The sequence below is a fragment of the Oreochromis niloticus genome, linkage group LG7, assembly GCF_001858045.2.
Source record: "Oreochromis niloticus isolate F11D_XX linkage group LG7, O_niloticus_UMD_NMBU, whole genome shotgun sequence".
NCBI classification, from domain to species: domain Eukaryota; kingdom Metazoa; phylum Chordata; class Actinopteri; order Cichliformes; family Cichlidae; genus Oreochromis; species Oreochromis niloticus.
In genome coordinates, this window is record NC_031972.2 from 47,639,560 (window position 1) to 47,661,264 (window position 21,705).

Genomic DNA, 21,705 nt, shown 5'->3' on the forward strand with positions numbered 1-21,705 from the left:
GCAAATACATAACACTGTATCTCCAAGAATGTTACAGAAATGTTTGATCTTTGCATGAACGCTGAATCTGTGTGCACAAGATGCTTATTAGAGCAGAAAGTGGAATTTTTCCTCCATCTGATTTACATCAGGTGCAAGACCATGGAAGGGTAATTTCGCTGATAGAAATATTTTTATTATAGAGTTCTAGTTGTAGTGGAAATGATAGGTCTACTTTACAGCATTTGCGGACTCCAGCTTACCCCCCTTTTCTTTTGTCTACGACTGATTATCCTGGAATGTTTGTTTAGACTCATCCCCTGTATGGGAGCGTCACCTGGAATTTGTAGTAGTGCCCTAGATGAAGACGAGCTCTCAGATACACCTGGTGAGGGACAACAAAGAGAAGAGATTAACCATCCTGTAAGGGATCTTTTAACCACGGATGACATCTCTCACATGATCCACACGCAGTCGCACTGAAAGTAACGTAAGCAATAAAGATGCCAAATAGAGAAAACTCATAAAGTAAGTAAAAAAATAAAGGTTGTCATTTTAAAACAAGGACTGAAGTCAGCATTTAAAGTACTTTTTCAACTGTTTGGTTCTTGGATCACTGTTCATTTAAACCCATTTTAAATTTGTACAAAACAACACTTACTTTATGCTGAAAGTCAATTTCCAGTCAGTGGATGATTCTTAGACTAAAATAAACATGATCAGAGAAGCCAAAACAGGGTTTTGTACTGGAAAGCATTTAAAATTGTTACTCATAATGAGGAATAATTGTAAAAAGCACAACCAGGGTTTAGGTAGGTATCAAAACAAATGTAATTTAACAGACTAGTTCCGTTCACATATACTGTAGCCTCAGGGTATTAATTCATTTGCACATGTAGCTTCAGAGTATTCAGTGATTTATTTATTTATTTAGCTAGCTTTGCACGCACTCCCCTCCAAAATAAAAATATTATGTCCTAAGCTGTTCACGTGTGAAGATTCACATGTTGATATGCATGCAGATATGAGGCAGATGAAAAGAAAACAATATTTGTACTTGGAAATATTAAATATAGAATTCTTAACCATTTTTTAAATCCTGAAATTTCTTTGCTTTACTGAACTACTTGTGAACTTTTTTCCTGCGGACGGGATGCAATGTACATATTTTTTTTTCACATTCCTTCCTGAGTACTAATGCTTGTAGAGATCCTTTCTAGGTCTGTGTCTGACAAAGGGCTGTTGTTTTCCCAGCTTTTTCTCTTTTCACACGCCAGCTTCTTTGGCTCAGAACAGCTGCTGAGGCATTAGAATAAAATTAAGGGAATATTTTTTTTTCGCTCACTGCTGATGTGGTTGTAACATTGATTCTGTTCTTCTCTCCTTCCTCCTGTGTGACCTCTGTTCCTCGTTTCCTGGACTCTTACGGTATCTACTGATTTATACATGCATTCCTAACCACAGTAGATTAATATTTTTTGACTTATCTAGTAATGACTCAGTAGACATCTGTTGGGAAAGTCTGTCAAAAGTCAAACAGTCAAAAGTTACCTATGTATCAACCTTAGTTTCTTGTTAAGGCGCAAGAGGTCTGGGACTCCTATTTGTGACAGAAACACTAACCTGTGAAGTTATAACGTGCGATTATAGATATTGCACAATGACTAATATGTTACAAGTACAACCCTGGACCCAAAAAAGTTGGAATGCAGCAACATGTCTCAAAAAATTCAGATGGGGCAACAAAAAATAAGTGGTACTAAAAGGAAACAGCTGGAGGAACATTCTGCAGCTAATTAGATTAACTGGCAACAGGTCAGTAACATGACCGGGAATAAAAAGAACATCTTAGAGAAGCAGAGTTTCTCAGAAGTAAACATGGTTCACCAGTCTACAAAAATTGTGGGACAATTTTAGAATAATGATCCTCATGCCAGAAATCACTAAAAAGGACAAGGAGCATTTGCCATGTTGTCAGCGCTCATTTCAAAAGCCTGCATCTCTGATTGTACAGTATGGTGGTGCATTAGTGACTATGAAATTTGCAGCTTATATATCTGGAAAGCCAAATCAACGCTGAAAGGTTTGTGCAAATTTTAGACCAAAATGTTCTCATCCAGATCTTTTTCGGTGACGACCTTGCTTATTTCAGCAAGACAATGCTAAACACCATACTGCAACTATTACAACAGCACGGCTTCGTTAAGTGAAAATTACAACAAAGAAGACCCCAAACTGCTCATCAGTGAGAATCCTATATCAGACAAGAATGGGACAACATTCCTCTCCAAAGAAATTAAACACCTGAACTCCAAACTCAGGTGTTTATGGACTGCTGTTTAAAGACAAGGGGATGCTATGCAGTGGTAGTGCCAGTCTTTTATGTTGTTTTTTCTAACCTATAGCCCAAATTCACAAAAAAGAAAAAAAAACTAGACCTTCATGCGTGTCTGTGAACTATTTTGCCTCCAATGACAAGTTGTTTTTGGAATTTCGTCATGCTACAGTGATTTGTGAATTGCCTTTGATTAGACAGCCTCCTGAAACTTGCAGAAGTCTTTCTTGTTAAAACATTCTTTAGTTTTAAGGTAACCGAAATGGTTAAGACACGTTTTTTTAAACTAGTTTTTACAAGAATGTTGCAAGGAGCCACACACCACCTGGTGCAACCCAGTGAAGGATCATTGCTTAATGCAGCCAACATCATATTCAGATGAAAAGGTTAATTTCCCTTTAAAGACATAATCTTTTAGCGAGAAACGTGAGAGCTGGTTAGAAACACCGTGCACGCTGAGTAGTTCTTTGACATGCAGTGTATTTCGGCTTGCTGAAGTCTGGAAAGTATTCTACTTTCATAGAAAAAAAAAATCAGTTCTGCCAGATCTCTCAGCAAATTTGTAAGATTGTGTTGCACTCACCCACAGACTGTGCAGAGACAGCCAGCAAACTGCATGTGCTGTGTGGGGGAGCGAAAGTGTGAGGTGCACAGATGGAGAAGAATAACATCAATAGGACTGGTGCGCTGACAGATACTGTAAATCTGATACTTAATGAGACATTCGAATAAAGAATTTAACACCACTTTTCTCTTATGTATACAGCAAGACCACGAACTACAGTTTCTACTTACTTTACACGATGAATGATTTTTAAAGGCAGTGAGAGCAAACAAAAGTGCATTCACTTTGAGGGTTTTTTTTCTAAGAGTAATTGGCCATGTTTCCTTTTCAATAAATTGGAGCTTGATTTGAAAGACTGTGATTTCAGCTCGCTCGATGTGTTGTATACTTTACGTGTCAGTAATGGACGGAGGTCAAAGTGGGAGAAAATGGTAACAGAAGGCTAATGTTTGTGTTTTCAGAAAAATCTGATGAAAAACGCCATTGCACTGGCTGACTTTTGATGTTCTGATTTCCTTAGACTTGGCAGCCCCCGACAACAAGAGAACCTTAACAGAAATGATTTGACACAATACTTTCCAAGGGTAATTGACCCTTTTCCTGGACACACACACCAAGATCAAAAGGGTGTATCCTCTAGACTCCAAGAGCCACTGATTAAGCATAATTTACAGTAGAAGTATTTCCCTTCCACTTCCAGGGTAGACCTGGAATAGTCATATGAGATGTGTTTCATTAAACTGTATAATGGTCCCATGTAAATGACAATGCATGGTGCACATGTACGCTCGTGTGTGTTGCTTCATCTCCATCTATGTATGTTGTGCACGGTTTAAGCTGGTGACTGGATGTGGCAAGTTGCCAGCCAAGACTCAGTGTTTCTTGGGAAATGGAGAAAAAAAGGGGCATTGTTCCAGGAGCAGATACCAGCTTTACTGCCAAATTCAGCTGGACTGAAATTTTTTTGCCATGTATAGAGAGCAGGAGTGGAGCGGGACCTGACAAAAGATGACATTGGTTTGTAAGTTTTAGGCAATGACGCTCAGGGGGAATCCATTATGTGGCTGTCACACAGCATTAGGCGAGACAGCAAACACTTTCATGTGTGGATTACCATTTACCCGTTGGAGATAATAGATATTTGCCTTAGCTAATCCATTTCTCTATTGATTTTTTTTCCCCCTTTAATAACTTCTTGCAAGCAAGCAAATTTTAATAAGTGCAAGAATGCTGACATGTAAGAAGCTCGGACAAAGGGCTGTGTTTGACACAGATAAGCTGTTTAATGTAGTTTTCCATGCAAATATGTGGTACAAGATCATTTTGACAGCTTTATTTATTTCAAACAACATATACTGTTTGTAAGCACACATTGTGATTACATGTAAGATTATTGTGTGAGTGGGGTATTTTTTAAACAAGATTTCAGAAGTAGGTCAAATGGTGACTGATCATTTCTTTGACAGAAGAGGTCATTCCTCTTGTTGAAATAATTTCTAAAGCCTAATAATAATAAATCTCATGCCACAGCTTATAATATTCATGAAAAAACAAAAAGCCTGGCAATGTTCTCCTCATTTCAAAGATAAAACCAGTGGATGATTTCATGTTAGTAATTACTGTCTGTGTATCCTAATGCTGATATAAACCACTTTTGTCCTAGATCTATTAATAGAACAGTTGCTATTCCTGCTTTGCTAAAGAAAAATACATACATAAATACTGTGTAAGTCCCAACACTTTACTTCTGTTAGATAAATCTAAAAAAAACTGTTTTCTAAAATGATTTAGTAAGCTTGAAGTACCTTTTTGTGGGAGTGCCTAACAGCAAGACGATTACAGAATATTACAAGCATTATGCATCATTTCTATGATGTCAATTATGACTAGTTGCTTACATCGTCAGACTGAATTACCTCTGGAATTAGATCATTCATGATATAACAGCTAAGACTGTCAGTAATGAATGACACATTGATTTAATCACATAACATGGAATTGAAAAGGAAATAAATATCGTGTTATTTTAAGTTTTAGCTTAAAGACCTGCAAAACCAAAACATGAATATACTCGACATGTAAATAATAGTGACAATGAGTGTGAGCAAAGATAATAAGGACATTTTCCACAAACATTATTTTTGGTCACAACTCCAAAAACTCATTGTGATGTCAGGTGTTTACTTGTTGGAAGTTCCTGGTCCTTGGTTTCGGCACAGGTGAAGGTTGTGGTCTGTCAGGAACTTCGTGCACCCGTGGAGGGCTGTTTTCAGTCTGAACTTCAAGCTGAGGAACATTCTGGTAATATGTTCTTGGTGAAGGCTGTGGTTTCAGCGGTGGAGTGACAACCTCTGTTGGGTGGTTATTCTCGTGCTCTGGACTTACAGAGTGAGTCTCCTGCTTCTGTAGAGAAAGCATCCTCAGTTCGCCTTTATCCCTGGGACTCGTTTGGCTTTTGTTGCGTCTGAGTAAACAACACAATCCAACGATAACGAAGAGCAGAAAAAGAATCAGACCTCCTCCTCCTGCTAGCACTGCCATAACAGTTTGACGTTTAAAAGAAAGTAAAGGTGGACAAGTTGGCCGAACCTTGTCGCTACTCGCCTTGCTCACTTTGTTTGCCACATCACATGTGAAACTTCTCTCACCTTTCAGATGGTTAAGAGATATGCTCAGTGTTTGTTTTGTTTCACTTTTTAACGTCTCCTTATCGAGCGTCCATGAAAACACCAAACCCTCAGGTTTGGTAACGTGGCAATTAAGATTAACAGCCATAGAGCTGAAGTCACAAGTATAACTGAGCTGAGGTTTTGATACTTTGTCCAGCACGCAGAGGCGCCCAGTCCATGTTTTAGCAGATGTACCACTGGGGTGCAGTACATGTACTTGGTAAATCCCTTGACTTGAAAGCTCAATTTTCTTAAGCACGAGTGATCCATTTGAAGTAATGTCCTCTGGTTTTCCAGGTGACACTTTTCCTTTCCTGTAGAAAATGGTTTTATTGTTGTGAACCCATTCCAGGATATGAGAGTTTGTCAGTCGTTCATAGGCAAACGGCAGAGTCAGACTCTGCCCAGGAGTGGCATAGAGATCACACGTATCTTCTTTTGCCATTAAAAGGTTGATGAATCCCAAAAGAACTGCAGCACCAAACATGGCTTTAAAATATGCCATGAGATCCAGAAGTATGCCCCAGCTAGCAATTATCCAAAAGGATCAAGTTTTTGAAGTTGGGATGTTTTCCAAGCCTCGCTCCAGGACCCGTTCTACCAAAATGGGAGTGATACATTTGCAACTCAGAATTTATCTGACACATTAACAAGAAATTTGGGAAGTGAATCTTCAGTAGTGTGGAAAGAACTTCTTAAAAGTCTACTTTCAGTTCTGTAAAGCGGACTAAACGCGCTGTCAGAGTCATGTGGTTCATGTGACATGAATACGCAGCATGACGTGGTGGAGAAAGAGTTTTGGTCAAAATGCCACTTAATAAACCATTACAAAAAGTAATGCCTTTTAAATGCTATTTATAAAAGCCACAGAGGATTCACTGTTTGCATCACATAACTCCCTCTAACCATAGCTCTCCAATGAGGAACAGCTCCACACCAAAACCCCAAGATAAAGCAACTGAGGATCTCTCTTTAAGACGAAAATACAAAAAGTAGATACAAACAAGTACCAAGTAGTAGTACCAGTAATCACAATGAAGATGCCAAAAATCAATACTCAATATGTTAAACTTATCATCTGTGCTTATTTAAAAGCGTTTTTTATTTGCAGATGCAGAAACGTCACCCATACTGGAAAAGATTAGAAGACATTCAAAGAGCAACACCATCATAATAAATGACTTGATCTGTGCTCTGTAAAAAGAACACATCCAGCAATAGTATAATATTTCAAAAAGGTAATATACATGCTATATTAGATTACTGAAAATAACATGAAAAATCACCAGTAAGATATTTCCCCGCTGGCCTTTGCTTTATATATTCTAGTTATTGGTTTTTGCCTGTCGAAGAATACAAATGACTTTTATTTGTGGAGTCTAAATTGGTTTAGTCATGGCCGCCTTTTCTGATAAAGCAAATGAGTAATGAGACCACTGCCTCATGTTAATATTTGTTACAAATGCCTTTGTTTCAGTGGCTTCAGTTAAACCGCTCAGCTTGTGTATTTTGTAATTATAAATGGTGCCCCTTGAAACTATAAGTCTTTTCGAGAAGCTTTCCTTTGAGAGTAGACCTCTTCTGCAGAAAGTCACACAACAGTATTTTCCTTTGAACAGTAACAGTCTGACCTTATTTGCCTGATTAGTTTGAGTTCAACAAGTGTCCAGGTGGCACACGGCTTCAGCTACTTTCACGGTCTTTAGGTTTTTTAATTTGGTAGATGTGAAAATGAGCTGGCTTTTTTCTTTCCTCGTGCCATTAAATAAACTATTTGCTATTGAAATGCACTTCAGTCATCACAATCGAGGGAGCGCTCTGTAAATCCTCCCCACAGCATTCCCGGTAAACACTGTTCATTGTTCATTTAACGCACAACACACCTCTGTCATTCCACAATTCGTGCCATCTATAACCCTTCAAGGTACTGCAATTACTGCGGTGGCTTATGCTGCACTGGCATGAGTTCATTTTGCACCCCACAACTATAATTTCATGCCATTAGCGGTGATTCACAATCTTTCTGTAACTCTCAGCACCTTCAAAGAAACGCTTGGCGAGAAGAACACCTGTTTCTTCTAGTTTCACCGTCATTACACTTTTTCCTACCCCGAGGGAACAGATTGATGTAAAATATTAGCTATTCAACTGAGTGTGTGCAGAGGGCTGAATGCAATAAATTCCTAGTTACAAATGTTGTAAAGATTACACGTGCTTGTTTGTGTGATGAATTGAAAGCAGCAGGTTCACAGACACGGGTGAAAATAGTCAAACAAACATATGGTGTCCTTGCGTTTTATATCATAGCTGACATGAAGCAAAGAACGTGCTTATTTCAAATTCTCCACCTTTTTGATTAGTGTCTTTAATACAGTACCTGGCAACAAACACTTACGCAGAGATGTATTTAATAAAGCTGTCGGCTTGAGGAGTTTTGCAGCTTTGCTGCATTGACGGGCGTGGCAGCAATTGTGTCAGTAGGATCATCAAAATCAAGTTGCGAAAATGTTTCAGCTGAGACTTCTTGTGTTCCTGACCATAAAGGTTTTTAGGCTTTCCCATACAAACACTATAATTCCTTTTTCTTCCCTTTCCCAGAAGGTAAGCCCCACTGCAAGGGTGTTTTCAGGATTTTCTTTAAAAACAGGATGCTCAGCAATAAATACCAAATCAACTGAGAACTGTCTGAAACTTCACCAAATTCATTTAATTCTATCTTATGTGTGTCTCTATAAACATGCATTAAAAGACAAGGTTGCTCTGTAACATTTTGGCAGTTTCTCTGAAGCACAGCATTCAGCCCAGAGGTAATGGTGCTAACAAAATCTTTACAACATTTTTTTCTATTGAGTGGTAAAAGAAATGAACAATGAACATAACCTTTCCTTGTTTAAAGTAAAGGAGTCACCAAACCATAGTGAAGTATTTGGGAGGGAAGAGATTAAGTGATATATTAGATCTGTATCTGATTGTAATATTAGCATTATGTATACAGTTATGTTTTTAGGCTTTCTAATTTGTTAAGGAGCCGTTAATCATTTAAGAAGATGGATGGATGGATGGATGGATGGATGGATGGATGGATGGATGGATGGATGGGTGGATGGGTGGATGGATGGATTCAAAGAGGAGGACAGCAATTGCTTTTCTAAGAAAAGGCCACATAAGCTGTCCCTTTTCCAGTGTCTGGGGTGGAAATGTAGGTTTTATAGGGGGAATTTGCCTGCCCCTACTACACTGGTCATATGGTCCATATCATTATGAACACTCCCAAACACACTCAAAGCTGAATGTCAGCACCTTGACCACATAGCATGTGTTTCATTTCTATTTCAGTGTGCTGGAGTAGAGCCAAACAATGAAAAACATATTCGTTCTTATACTTAGACACTGCTCTGTGTAATGATAAATCCTGGACATATTATTCGAAATGTTTAACGGCACCACTCAGTGAAGTGAAAGCTAAATCAAACTTTGCCTGCATCCTGTTACATTGCAAATGATTTTCCATGTCACAGTCTAATAAGCTAGGTTAGACTGGGCCACAACTGTGATCATTTCCATCTGTTGCAAAGGCAAAAAAAATTACTTCCTGATTTCTTTTCACTTCTGCCCTTCTCTTCGTTGTGTTTCATGTCCTTGTCTCATCTGCAGAAGTATTTCTTCATAGTATATAGAAAAGTGGAAAAGAAGACAAAGTAGTATTTGATGATGTACTGACACAATGTGGCAAGTCAAAAACAGATTTTGCAAGTGCAGTATTTAGTGGTTATACTTAAAAGGTTTTGTTATTCTATAAATTATTCAAGGGAAATTTTGTTGGGGCCCTAAAATACCCACTTATTAATCATGATTATCCTTGGCATTTTTATTTAGTTGGATTATGCAGACTGTAATCACAGCCAGGGACAAAATGTTCTCCTCCAGTCGCTGTGATTTTATGCAAATGGTGTCCAGTGTTCCTGATGTCGAGTCAGAACCCAACCGTTTTATCATCTTTTGACATGCCCTCCTAATTGGCTACACAGTAAGAGCTGAATAGACCAGGCATGGGTTAATTGGCCTCAGTTTCTCATCCCTCAAGCTCTGGGGCAGGGAGCCCGTCTGCCTAGATGATGTTTAATTCAGGGGTCCAGATGGAGGTGTAACAGCCTGGCTGTGAGATCTTTGACTCACACTTTATCCAGACATGGCTGTGGCCGTGGACAGCCTCTGGGGATGGCCCCTCCTACTCGTCAATGTAGTCCCAGGGACAGTGATATCACTCTGAGCCAAGGTGTGGTCCTTTGAACTGGATAATACCAGATCATTGGAAAATAAATGAATTTATTAGGAGATTTGAGCATAAAATGAAACTTAATGAATAAAAATTTGTGGCGTAACCTCGTGGATATTAATCGTTAGTGTTGACATTTGGAAGAACTGAGAGCCAAGGAGTGCAAAAGAGAAGTCATACATTCAATTTTACATAACTAATCCACCAACAACAGTTCTGTGTCAGTTGTAAGACCAAAACAAAAAAAACCAATGTCTATTGGTTTGCATAAATCAATGCATTCTCATATACTTAGATCAATTAAAAATATATGGAAATGGGCGCCGGTTTGTGGTCTGCCATGTATGTGCTTAGCGTACGTCATGTAGCGAGGCAATTGCAAAGACACATTTTAATTTGCATCTGCACCGTCAGAGTCAAGAAGTCATGTTTTATCATCTGATTATATTTTATCATCCCTCTTATACCAAAGAAGTGAAAACCCAAAGGAAGGAGATAGCATGATTGGCATCTCAATAAAATGTAATTCTCCACCTCACCTCAAGCCTCGTCTCTTGGACTGAAGTCAGGGCTCTAACACAAAAAACTGTGCGTATACATGCTTATTTATTTCTGATAATGTCGTAATTACTAACTTCTCAACAGATTAGCCATGTGACCCTCCTGTCTTCAGAAAATGAGCTGAAAATTGAAAGCTAGAGAAACAACAACAACAGATGGTTATAAGCTAAAGTTATTCAATTCAATTCAAATCCAAATCACAGCAACACTCCCCTCAAGGCGCTTTATATTGTAAGGTGGATCGTACAAGAATACATACAGAGAAAAACCCAGCAATCATCTGACCCCCTATGAGCAAGCACTTTGGCGACAGTGGGAAGGAAAAACTCCCATTCAACAGGAAGAAACCTCCAGCAAAAGCAGGCTCAGGAAGGGGCGGCCATCTGGTGGTTTCACGAAAAAGAGTGAAAGGAGGAAGACAGGACAAAAGACAAGCAAAGAGTTTGACAGATTAAATTCTCATATCATGTGAGTTTATTTGGCAACAGTCCAACAGTGTTACATCCATTTCAAAGAAAGTTTAATTAATGGCAGCTAACAGCAGCTAAAAGAGAGAAACAGAGGCTAACAACACCTCAATATCAATATCACTGAGAAGTGAGCTTCACTGACTCATCGACTTATACTGGACTCCCTTCACAAGGTTTTACAAACTAGATTAATCTAGAAAAATACAGCAAACTGAGGGTCTACACTTACTACAGCTGACATTGTAGCTAGGATCATGTGCTTGAATTTGGAGGGATATGAAAACAGAGTTATAATAATAATAATGATAATGATAATACCTTTATTTGTACAGAACTTCTCAAAACACAGGGTTAAAGAGCATTTCATAGTTTGAGAACTCAGTTGACTGCAATCTGCAATCTACTGAAATCTAGCGGTAAGATTTTACACACTATAACTTTAAGTAAGACAATAAACTGTTAAAATCAGTGCCTTGAGTGAGAGTGAAATTGTAGACTATATTGCAGTGTAACTGTTAAGAAGTTCCTTTCTCAGTGTGCTGATTCACAACTTCACAGCTCTTTCTGAATATTCATCTTAGTTAATCCTTATTTGACTAAAGTGCGCTGGATTAATTCGAGAATAGGCTTTAAAATGTTTTACTAAAAGCTCACAGGTGACATGTGACCTGCATTTCCATAATATAAGCGTATTAGTGAACTTAGTGAACACAGTAACCAGTGCCAAAAGAGTGTAGCCTACCGCATGTGCAAACAAAAATCATATCAGCCCCTTTAATGACATAATGCCGTGTAATCCTTTGCAGAGCTCTATCCTTGTGACCTTGTAATTTTGTTTGGACTATATTAGAAGGATGGCATTACAAAAATGTATTCCTTCTCCTCTTCTCTGATACGTTTGACTTCAGGCACACACTTTGGGAAACAAATGAGCTTAAAATCTTTATGTTTTGAAAAGGATCTTATGTGTACAAATATGAACTTTTGCTTCTGGCAGACTCTGAAGAGGGATCCCTGCTTGCTCTGTTATGCATGCCTCAAGCACTGTCAGCTAAATCCAACAGGAAATTGTGCAATTGAAAGTGTTTACCTCCACTTTTTTTCCTGTATACATGCAACGTCTGCAGATTGTAAAGCCTGGAGGGTCCTTCTTAGTACACTTTCTTGTCACATTGCTGTCAAATTCTGCACCCATAAAATCAGACTTAAAAAAATCATTTTAAATATGTCTGGTTTACAGGTCCTAGTGTTTTAAAGGAGGAAGACTTCTTTAGACATTTAGATCATGCTCTTACGATTTTACAGGTCATTCGTTGCCAGTTAAAATCACACTCGCTACTTCTCCAAAATGGTTGTCGTGACGAAAGCCAGAACTCTTTTTTTGACAGGGTTCAAGAGATCGCAGTTTATATTTCCTCTTGCAGTACACGAGGCGGTAACTTGTCTGTTTTTGGTGGTGCTAGTAGTGCGGTGAGAGGACAGGTGGGGTAAAACGGGGAGATGGTAGAGTAAGAGGGTTTCGGGTGGGGGGCTTATGCACTTCAAACAATATATAGGCTGCTTATCATTGTTGACTGCAGTGGTGCCGCCCCTAAGGAGGAAGCTGCTTATATCATCTTTGTTTTGCTTGGGCCCAGCTGTTTTTGCTCACTGGGGTGACCAGCTATCTGCTAATGCTGGTGATCTTTGATGTGCACAGGGAGGCTCTGTATACAGGGGAAGCACTCTGGCACCATTCACCCCAAAACCTACCTCCCATCAGCCTGCTGGAGTTCAAGTTTAAACAAATTAGAAGGGCTGTTTTTGTTCTCCTTTTCACTTTATGACTGCAGGGCATCTGTTCTCTGTTGTCCTCCCCTGCAAAACTGAGGAGGACACTTAAGTGAGATGCTTTGTCGTTGACTATGTGCTGCAGACATAAGCAACTCTCCGTTGCATGAATGTTGCAGTGTATGACTTAGAAAAAGAAAGGCAACATTTCCTAGAAGTACCAAATCTGTCCCTTAACAATTCTTTCTTTTTAGTTCTTTATTTGTTTTAATCCAAACAGGATTTTAGGTCCAGGAAAGCCACCTCAAAAATGCTGTTAAAACAAAGTTTGTTGGACAGCTGGGAAGAATGAACAAACACTTGTTTTCTGAGATTTCGCCACAGATTATGTCATTTGTACTTGCCTGAAGGTTATCCTGTCCACACTTTGCTTTTGTGACTAATGAAACACTTAATCCTCTGCAGATGAAGAATTCACTTGATCTAGGAGTTTTCTTTGTTGTTTTCTGTATGCTAGCATGCTGCCAATTCAGAAAGCAATAACAAAGACCAGTGTGCTACATGGTGATTTTGACTTTTGATCCTTTCATCCCTTTTTTTCTGTGAGTGTGTGTGTTCTGGCCTTTGTCTGCCTATTGAGTCACAGTGTATCATTTCAAGCCCCTTGTTTTCCATTTAAAGTTATATTGTTTTTTTCCTGCTTTTACTTGCAGTATAACATCTTTATGTGTTTTTTTAAAGCACAGTTAAAATCTTTAAATTCACTAATTATCTACAAGCTGATTAAATCTGTCAAGCTGTGAATCTTGACAAACAGCAGAACTCTCAGTGGTGCAGGTTAAGGCTTGGGGTCAGTGTTAAAACCTGTGATTAACTGCTTGTTTGCCTGCTTAAGTGATTCTGTTGAACAAGTGAAAATAGTGTGCAAAACTGGTCAACATAGATGCAGACCTGGACTGTAAATCACTGCACACCATGAGGTAAGAAAGCTGGTTGAGTGTAACAGAAGTTCTTGCTGTTGTTTAAAACAGAAAGGTAAAAAAAACTCATTTTGTTTTTCTTTAAATGATCAATTATATATACGTTCCCTTTAGTTTTTCACAAGGCTAGCTGGTCAGTCAATTCAAAATCATCTGCTGTTTCATTCATGAAAAACTAGCGTACAGAGTCACACCTGGTAGCTCGCTTTCAAATGCCTGTACTCAATAATTAGTAGTGGAGTTTATAAAGAGGGCAGTTATGTGGCATCTGTTCTTTGGAGCTGAGGGGAAACGCTGGCATCCTTTCTTGAAGTAGATTTGGAGTCTTAAGTTAATAACAGTTTTGATGCAAATGCCTGTATTTGAATGGTGTTTTGTTGGGATTACTCAGAGCCGAGTACACTGCTGAAGATAGCAGCCAAGACCTGAACCCTACATCAGGGTGATGGCAGAATATAAAACAATATTACAGCTTACTTAATGTGCTGTAATTAAAATGATCAAAGCATCAGCTAGCTTGAAAAAAGCCACAGGTTTTAGCCTGTGTACCAGGTAGGAGGGTATGAGATAAACTAAGCTAAGGACAAATATTACATTGTCTCAGACAGATATCAGAACAATCAGACTGGAATGTTAGAACATGGAGGTATTTCAGTGCTGCACATCTGGCAGTTTTGCTGCTTACATCTGTATTTCAGGCCATCAATCAGTCTTCATTCCTTCCACTCTTTCCACCTGGCTTGGATTAGTTCACATGAAGACAGGATGCCATATTCTCCAGTCCTCTTTGAATAGCTCAAAAACTTTTGATGTGGCTTCAAATGTGAGAAAAGATCAAGAGATCAAAAACCCCACTTGGATCCGAGAGATAACGCTGTCGGTCATGTCTGTCATTAAATCAATAAAAAGGTTCTTGCTTTAGTGATAAGATTGCAGGGGTTTCGGTGAGTGAGGCTAGACAGTTTGGCTTAAGTGATGCTTGAGTGTGGTCCCAACTGATCAAATCCACAAACAGTTATTTAGGTACAAGAAATTCCTTAGAAAAGTGGATAAGCCAAAAGGAAGACAGTAATTCTGCAAGTCACTGTTCTCTCCTGAGATCTTTGAAGTGTTTGGCCAACATCGGCTCATGTCTTCATTGACAGGATCACAGTCATTGGGTCTTTCAGCAGTAGACTGCATGTGATTCAGCATCTTCTCAATTGCCAGCCCCAATTATTATGAATTTCCCATGTTTATGATTTAATATAAAGGAGTCTGGAAGAAACAACTTAAATTGCTTTTTCTAATTTTTCAAGTATTTCAGTTATTATCAAAGTGTTCCCAGAAACTGGAATTAGACACATTTCTGGATATTTAAATATGGAGGTTTACGTTAATGTAAAATGTCTTCTTTTCACATGAATTTATACAAAAATCTGCATGAACTCCGTGTGTGTGTGTGTGTGTGTGTGTGTGTGTGTGTGTGTGTGTGTGTGTGTGTGTGTATGTAAATACTCTTAAAAGCTAATCTACCTTTAAATAATTCTATACCATTAAGTCTTTATCATCCAATCAAAAAAGAGAAAAGATTTCAAGACTTCCTGTCGAGTACGGCTTATCTTCGCAGTCCAGAGATTCATTTAACGCTGAGCTTAACTTCAAGTGATTTTTGAGAAGGATATGGTGACCAAGAAGAAGAGGTCAGCCTTTTTCTTTTTGCCATGACACTTTCATGTAGGTCAAATAGCTTATAAGCAGCCGGTATGGGGCCCTGCCTCTCGTAGCTTGGACTTGTTGTCTGGGGACACAGAAGAGACACAGAAAGGGGGATTGAATTCAAAGCACTGTGAGTACTGTTCTCTCAATTCCTCTATAATCCTCATGCTTTCTAACTCAAGAGCTAAGACTGTTCGGCAGCATCAACTCTTCCAAAAATTCCATGTGTACTGAAGCTTCTGTGTTTCGGTTAACACAGCAAGGGTCAGTCTGCTGTACAGATTGCTTGAGAGATTATATCCAGTCACCGGAAAAAAGATAAAATAACAAAGGTTTTCCCATTTGTCTTCATGCATAATTGCTTCCATGGCTTGAAACAAAAGCATAAGGAAATACACAGGATGGCTGCGAATACAAAGAGTCAGATTGGTTTTCTTTTAGCTTGGCTTTTTAATGAACAATAAAATCTCTCAAAAAACCAAACTACATATATATATCAATCAATCAGAACATGCAAAGTCACATGCAAAGTTTGCACCTGCAGTGAAATTAGACTATAGTCATCTGACTAATACAACAGTTGCATTAGGGTCAGACAAATTAAAAATCTTATGGCACCTGTAAGATGTCAGAACCAGAGTCTGACACTGAGGAGTGTCATTAGGAAATTCAGCCACGCATTGGAAAAACTCGGTTTATGTTTTGGACAACTAGATATTAACTAACTCCTCAGGCTTGTCCACAGCATCAGCATTGCTGCTTAACTCCTACTACTAGCTCTATCTTTTTCAGTGAGTTGGGGTTTGATCATTTTTTTTTTCAGATGTTTCTGATGTGATGACAGTAAGTCACCAGATCTGTTTAATGTCAATGGAAGACACTCAGTTGAGAGTAGCTATTACCTGGTTATTCAGTGAGAGAGTTAACTTTCAAAGAAAAGAAAGCCTTTAACAACTTCTTTGAACACTGGCTAATAAACACCAAAAATCATACTCATGTGAAAATGTTGTAGCTTTGTGAACACTTAAGAAAGCCTTCCATTACACACGTTCTTCACAATTGTGTGTATTTGTGGGGTCATGAATACCTGATGAAATCAGTGCTGGCATCCTCACACAGAAGTCATGATGAAAGAAAAAAGAGGCTTGTCAAAGCGGGTTCAATCACAGCAGAGATGCAAAGATAGAATAAAATAAAATAATGATTTCTTTTGTTTATTCAAGGATTCAACCAAGGATTTTTTGTATTTTTAATAGTGAACTACACAAATGCCAGAAAAGAATTAAGCAGTTTGACTCTGTAAAAAAGTAGGTACTTATGGTACTTAGTTTAGTTCCCACCACTGCAAGAAATCTTCAGATTTTGTCATACTTGGTCCATGTCTTTACTCCAGACTGCAGATTTAAAAGAAGAAAGTTTCCTCACCTCTACTTACAGATCAGAAATCATTGATTTCTTTTGTCTTTACTTTCATTTTGGTCCTTTTCCCATCACTGTCAATGCAATTTGTTTTCTAGGATCTCCAAAATTGTAACCATTAATATTTTATGCAGATCAGAGGGGGGGGCCTAAACAAAATCCTGCTAAGGTGACTCCTACCTGACCCGTGAACCATGTAATCAATTTGTCATTGCCACGTAAGTCATTATCTAATACCTTAGTGCACTGTTATCCTACCTATAAAAATGCTCTCTCGCTTTCTCTCTCTCAATAAACCACAAGCAGGTGGACTGAAAAGAAAATGGACAATACAATGATGAAAACTTAATATTAGTGGAACTTTTTTCTGACATCAGACACAAGATACCTGAGTTCTGTTTCAAATGTTTACTTTTTCATTCCTCATTTTAAGCACTTCGATGAGACATTTGAAACCCCCAGTTTTCCACATGAGCCCAAAGCAGGCATTCAGCTTACTTACACATCAAAACAGCTCTGATGCAGATTCTGTCTTAGCAGAAAAATCCACTAAAGCTGGTAACTGGGACGTGGGAATGAACTGCTGGGCTATCAAGTAATTTAATCACAATAAATCTTTGAAATAAGGAATACTTAAATGTAATGTTAATATAATAATTTAAAAATAAATACATAAATAAAAAAAAATGTAAATATTAAATCATTGAAGAATTATGAATTAAGAATTATTAACTTCTCTACACATATGCTGTAAACTATTCCTCCTGCCATTGAGTTTAACGAAGGGAAAAACATACAGTTTAAAATGGATTATTCTTTGGGTGTGTGGGCAGAGGGGGTATTTTCACTGACAGGTGAGTGCGAACACCACCCATATTCCTCCATGTTGCAGCCTAGCAGTGTGCCAGAGGGAGGAGACGCAAATGGGATCATTTCAAAGTGGGCTGTAACTACAAATCACAGAGATAGTGGGCGCAATAGTAAATCTTGTTGATGGATAGAGAAAAAAATGTGACTCTGTCTGCCCCACTGTGGAATGCAGCATTGTCTCTGATAAGAGCGACGTCTCGTTGTAAAGCCTGAACATGCCGTGGAGGCAGAGGCCTTGGAATCATTGCTGATCTAATCATGCTACACTCTTACTTTGCATGTGTGCCAAAAGAGCTAGAAAGGGAGGGAAAGTGCGAAAATCCCCCGTAAGAAGGTGTTATTTTGGATTTTTATTGCAGAAACACTTCCAACGTGTTCAGAGAAGACTAAAAATGTCTTCTTATTATTTTACTGAGAGCAGCCAAAAGATCTTTAGTTTATTTTGTAGTTTCTTTTGGATTCAGGTCACATGAGCACTCCCACAAAGCTAAAATGGGAACTGCCATTCATGGTCAAAGCTAAGAAATTACAGAAATAATTCAAATCCATCTCTAATCTGGAATAATAATAAAAGAAAAGCCATGTGTGTGTCATAATCTACTATCAGCCACGCCAAATATAGCTTAGTAACCAGTGGTAACACAGAGTTCAAGGAAAATCTGGGGATAGAAAAGCTCTTACAAACTCTCAGCTTGCTGTGTTTATGAGAACCTTTCCTGAAACCCTGTCAAAATACCACCTGTAGTTCCAAAACCAGCCTAGAGCTATCGAAAATAAATTGCTGTTTTTCTTTGGACAATATAAAAGACCACAGCTGTACAGATACTCAAAATGCAATCATATCTGGGTTAGTAGTTAAATTCCTACATATTTTCCAACTTACACTGCTTGTTGGCGTTTTAGCAGCGAAAAGTAAAACATGTTTGTGGAAAAAAACTTCAAAGTTGGAAAGGTGTGAGAACGTCTTGATGCATTCTCAATCATCCAGGAAAGTAAATCTCCAAAAGTTGAATCTGTTCATCTGGACGTAGCGTTTTGTGGGAGAAACGTTTCGTCACTCATCCAAGTGACTTCTTCAGTCTCAGCTGACTGCAGGTTTCCCCAAACCTTATAAACAGTACATTTGCATAATGACTGAAACCAGCCCACTGAAGGAACAATGGGCTGTGAGGTCAGTTCCTTAATTATGCAAATTCCCATGACCATTGATCAACAATCACTGACCAAAACCCACTGATCAAAGAACACTGATCAATGGCCATGAGTACCATTCACAGAGAGTTGGGAATGGCTGCAATCACAGCGTTGTAAGATGGCGAAAGATGTACCCTTAGGCCCCCTCCTCGATTCAGAGATGGTTTCAACTTTTGGAGAAAGGTGTGAGAAGTTAGGTGTCTTTAACAGCATAACGTTTAGAAGCTAAATTAGAAGTCTAAAATAGTTTATCTTCACAAGACATGACAACTATTGCAAGATGTTGTCTTATGATATTCCTGATGAATCAATGTCATAAGTCAGTATTTACTTCTACTTTTGCCATACTCGCAGACTTGTTGGCTTCTGTGCGAGATCTGGGTAAAAATAGAGCTTTTATTTATGTATTTCCTGCCAGAGTCTTTATGAGCGTAACCAAAACGCTGTTTGTTTACTCACTGCTGATTTGTTTCCTCTTGATATGCACAATGTAAATGCTCAGGATGGGGATCAATGGTACTTGGCCACCTGAGGGCAATAACTCTAGAGCGAGTGGAAAACGTAGGGACTGAATAATTTTGTGGCAAAATCAGACCCAACGGAGGATTGTTAATTATGTAAACTCTGCATATTCACTGACAGACACATGTTGAGCTGGACTTTTGTAGCACAACTCAAAGATTTGGGAACTAGAGACCTTACATAGCAGAAAAACAGAACAGAAACTGATTGCTTAGAAAAATAAAGAAGACTCTGTATTGGACTTTGGTGCCAGTCCTGCAACATTTGTACAAAAAAGAAAGACTCAAAACATTAGAGCAGATAGCAGTTCCCCTTTGTCACAACCTTGTAAATTAAGACCAGCCAGCATAACAGTGACCTGAGACTCACCACTCTCAAATGTTATCAAGGTCTCAACAGAAGCTCGGCCCCTTGATCTTTTCCACTTCCCTGTTTGTAGGTACATTGACCCTGCCCTGACCTTGTGGACATTTGAGTAACCTTAGTTTACTTGTCGAGTCAATAGGGCAAAAGGAACAGATGGGTCAAAGGTCAACCTGTACATTTCATGCTCTAATTTTGCCTTTACAGGAGAAGCCTCCAGGCCTGAAAAATGAAGCCGGTGAGGAAGTGACACAAACTGCAGTTTCTCTATTGGCCACACGAGGCTGGCCCTTAAAGTCAGTCCGTCCACCTTAAGCTGTCCAACAACAGAGAAACACCAGAGCAAGAGCAAAAAAAGTGGTTTGGATCTTTAATGCTCATGTTCATGGCAATTTTACAGGCACATTTTATTTTGTTCATTTATTCTTCATACAAAACAATCAGTGTCAGAGCGCTTAGCTTCGTGTTAAATGCAAACAGTATAAGCTGCTTTTGGCTGCTCCCTTATTAGCCACTGTGAGGTTGCTATAGCAAGTATAGCATGTTTTGATTTGGAAGTTTGGGGAGGGGGGGTTAAATCCAGACAGCCTTCCTGACACAACTTCAAATGGGATTTCTGTCTCCAGATGGAATTGAACCTGTGGCCTTTCACTAACCAAGTAACTATGTAAAACTACACTGTGGAGCCACTGCCAAACAATAGATTTAAACAGTCTGTTCTCTTTGGCCATGTCCCTTTTGAATACTTAGGTATGAACTATATCGGGACTTCCTCTTTGATTTTATATCACATCCTGCTTATTGTTGGGTGGACTAAACCACACAGATAGGTGCTTGGATGGATGCAAAGTCCTTGTATAACTCTATTGTTTTAGAATAATCTACAATAAAACTAGCATAAACACTTATCAACCTAAACCTTTTTAGTTCAGTTTACTGCCTCCCAAGAACTACAGTAGGAGGGGGGAAATCAAGAAAAGCGCAGTGGAAAGATAGCATCACATTTGAAGCACATTTGAGCAGCTCTCTGTGGACATAACTACCTCACAGCCTCCGGCTTTGGCTTGCCCTGGACACTTCCTGTTGGGCCACTCCTCTCCTTTAGTTGTGTGGGTGTCAGTGGAGTCTAGCAGATCTGTACTTAGCACTAGGTGGCTTTGCTTAGTGTGACTGTGGTAGAGCCTAGACAAGAAGAAGTGAGTTTGATGTTATCAAAGGAACTGGTTGGTTGTGGTTAAGGCGGGTGTCTGGAACCAGGCGGCAGCCAACCATCCTAATGACCTTCTGTCATCTGGTAATTGTTGCTTTGGCTCCTGATCAAGACTTTGTGCATTCCAGGATCCAGCAGTCATGATCAAAGTTGTTCTTAACCTAGAAATACCTTAATCCTCTCCGTAATAAAGAAGGCCTGATGAAAAAAGGTTGCTGGGTTTCACTTTGGATTGAAGTGAAGCTTTCAAAGCTGGGCCTTCTTTACTTTCTTTAGTGATACTCTGTTTAGTGCCTTGTGTTGGACATAAAGTCAGAATTGAGGATTAACTGGCCTGGACAGATCAGCAGGGGAATGCTACCTGGATCTGAGCCCTGCTGGCTCTATCCACTTGTCACTCATGTCCTAATGACCAATCTTTGATACTCTGGTCAGCAAAAGGACTTATCAGCTTCACACAGAATCCCTCTCATTGATAAGATGAATGAATTTATTCTTCATGTCACCAAAGAAATGGCTGGACACATCCTATAAGCTGCATTACAGATCAGTGGAATCCCTCAACTTTATTGGTCCTTGTTCCCGCATTCCTCTGATTGTTGGAGGTATGGTAACGAGTTTTCTTTCTGAAAAAAGTTATGTTTGGGATTTTTTTAAAGAACCCTGACCATAATGCTCCATGGTCCGTACCTTTAAGAAATCACAGCTGTTTGGTTTTGTGAATATCCCGCCGAGTTGCAAAACTGTTTGACAAAATCTGTTCCTCAGCTGACAAGTCAGGCAAACACCTGCAAAACTATTCAAAACTGTCTTTGTAGTGCTGC

At 39.0% G+C, this 21,705-nt stretch overlaps 1 protein-coding gene across 1 annotated transcript; it reads right to left on the reverse strand.

Annotated features, from left to right (window-relative positions):
• Positions 1-4,138: 4,138 nt before the first annotated feature.
• Positions 4,139-6,173, reverse strand: LOC102076862 (T-cell surface antigen CD2). The gene has a single exon (XM_005451004.3). The coding sequence runs from the start codon at positions 6,051-6,053 to the stop codon at positions 5,052-5,054; it is 1,002 nt and encodes a 333-aa protein (XP_005451061.1). The 5' UTR covers positions 6,054-6,173; the 3' UTR covers positions 4,139-5,051.
• Positions 6,174-21,705: the final 15,532 nt, after the last annotated feature.

What these genes read in the sequence shown, in the direction of transcription:
- LOC102076862 (XM_005451004.3), bottom strand. Translation starts at nt 6,053, where the DNA reads ATGGCATATTTTAAAGCCATGTTTGGTGCTGCAGTTCTTTTGGGATTC.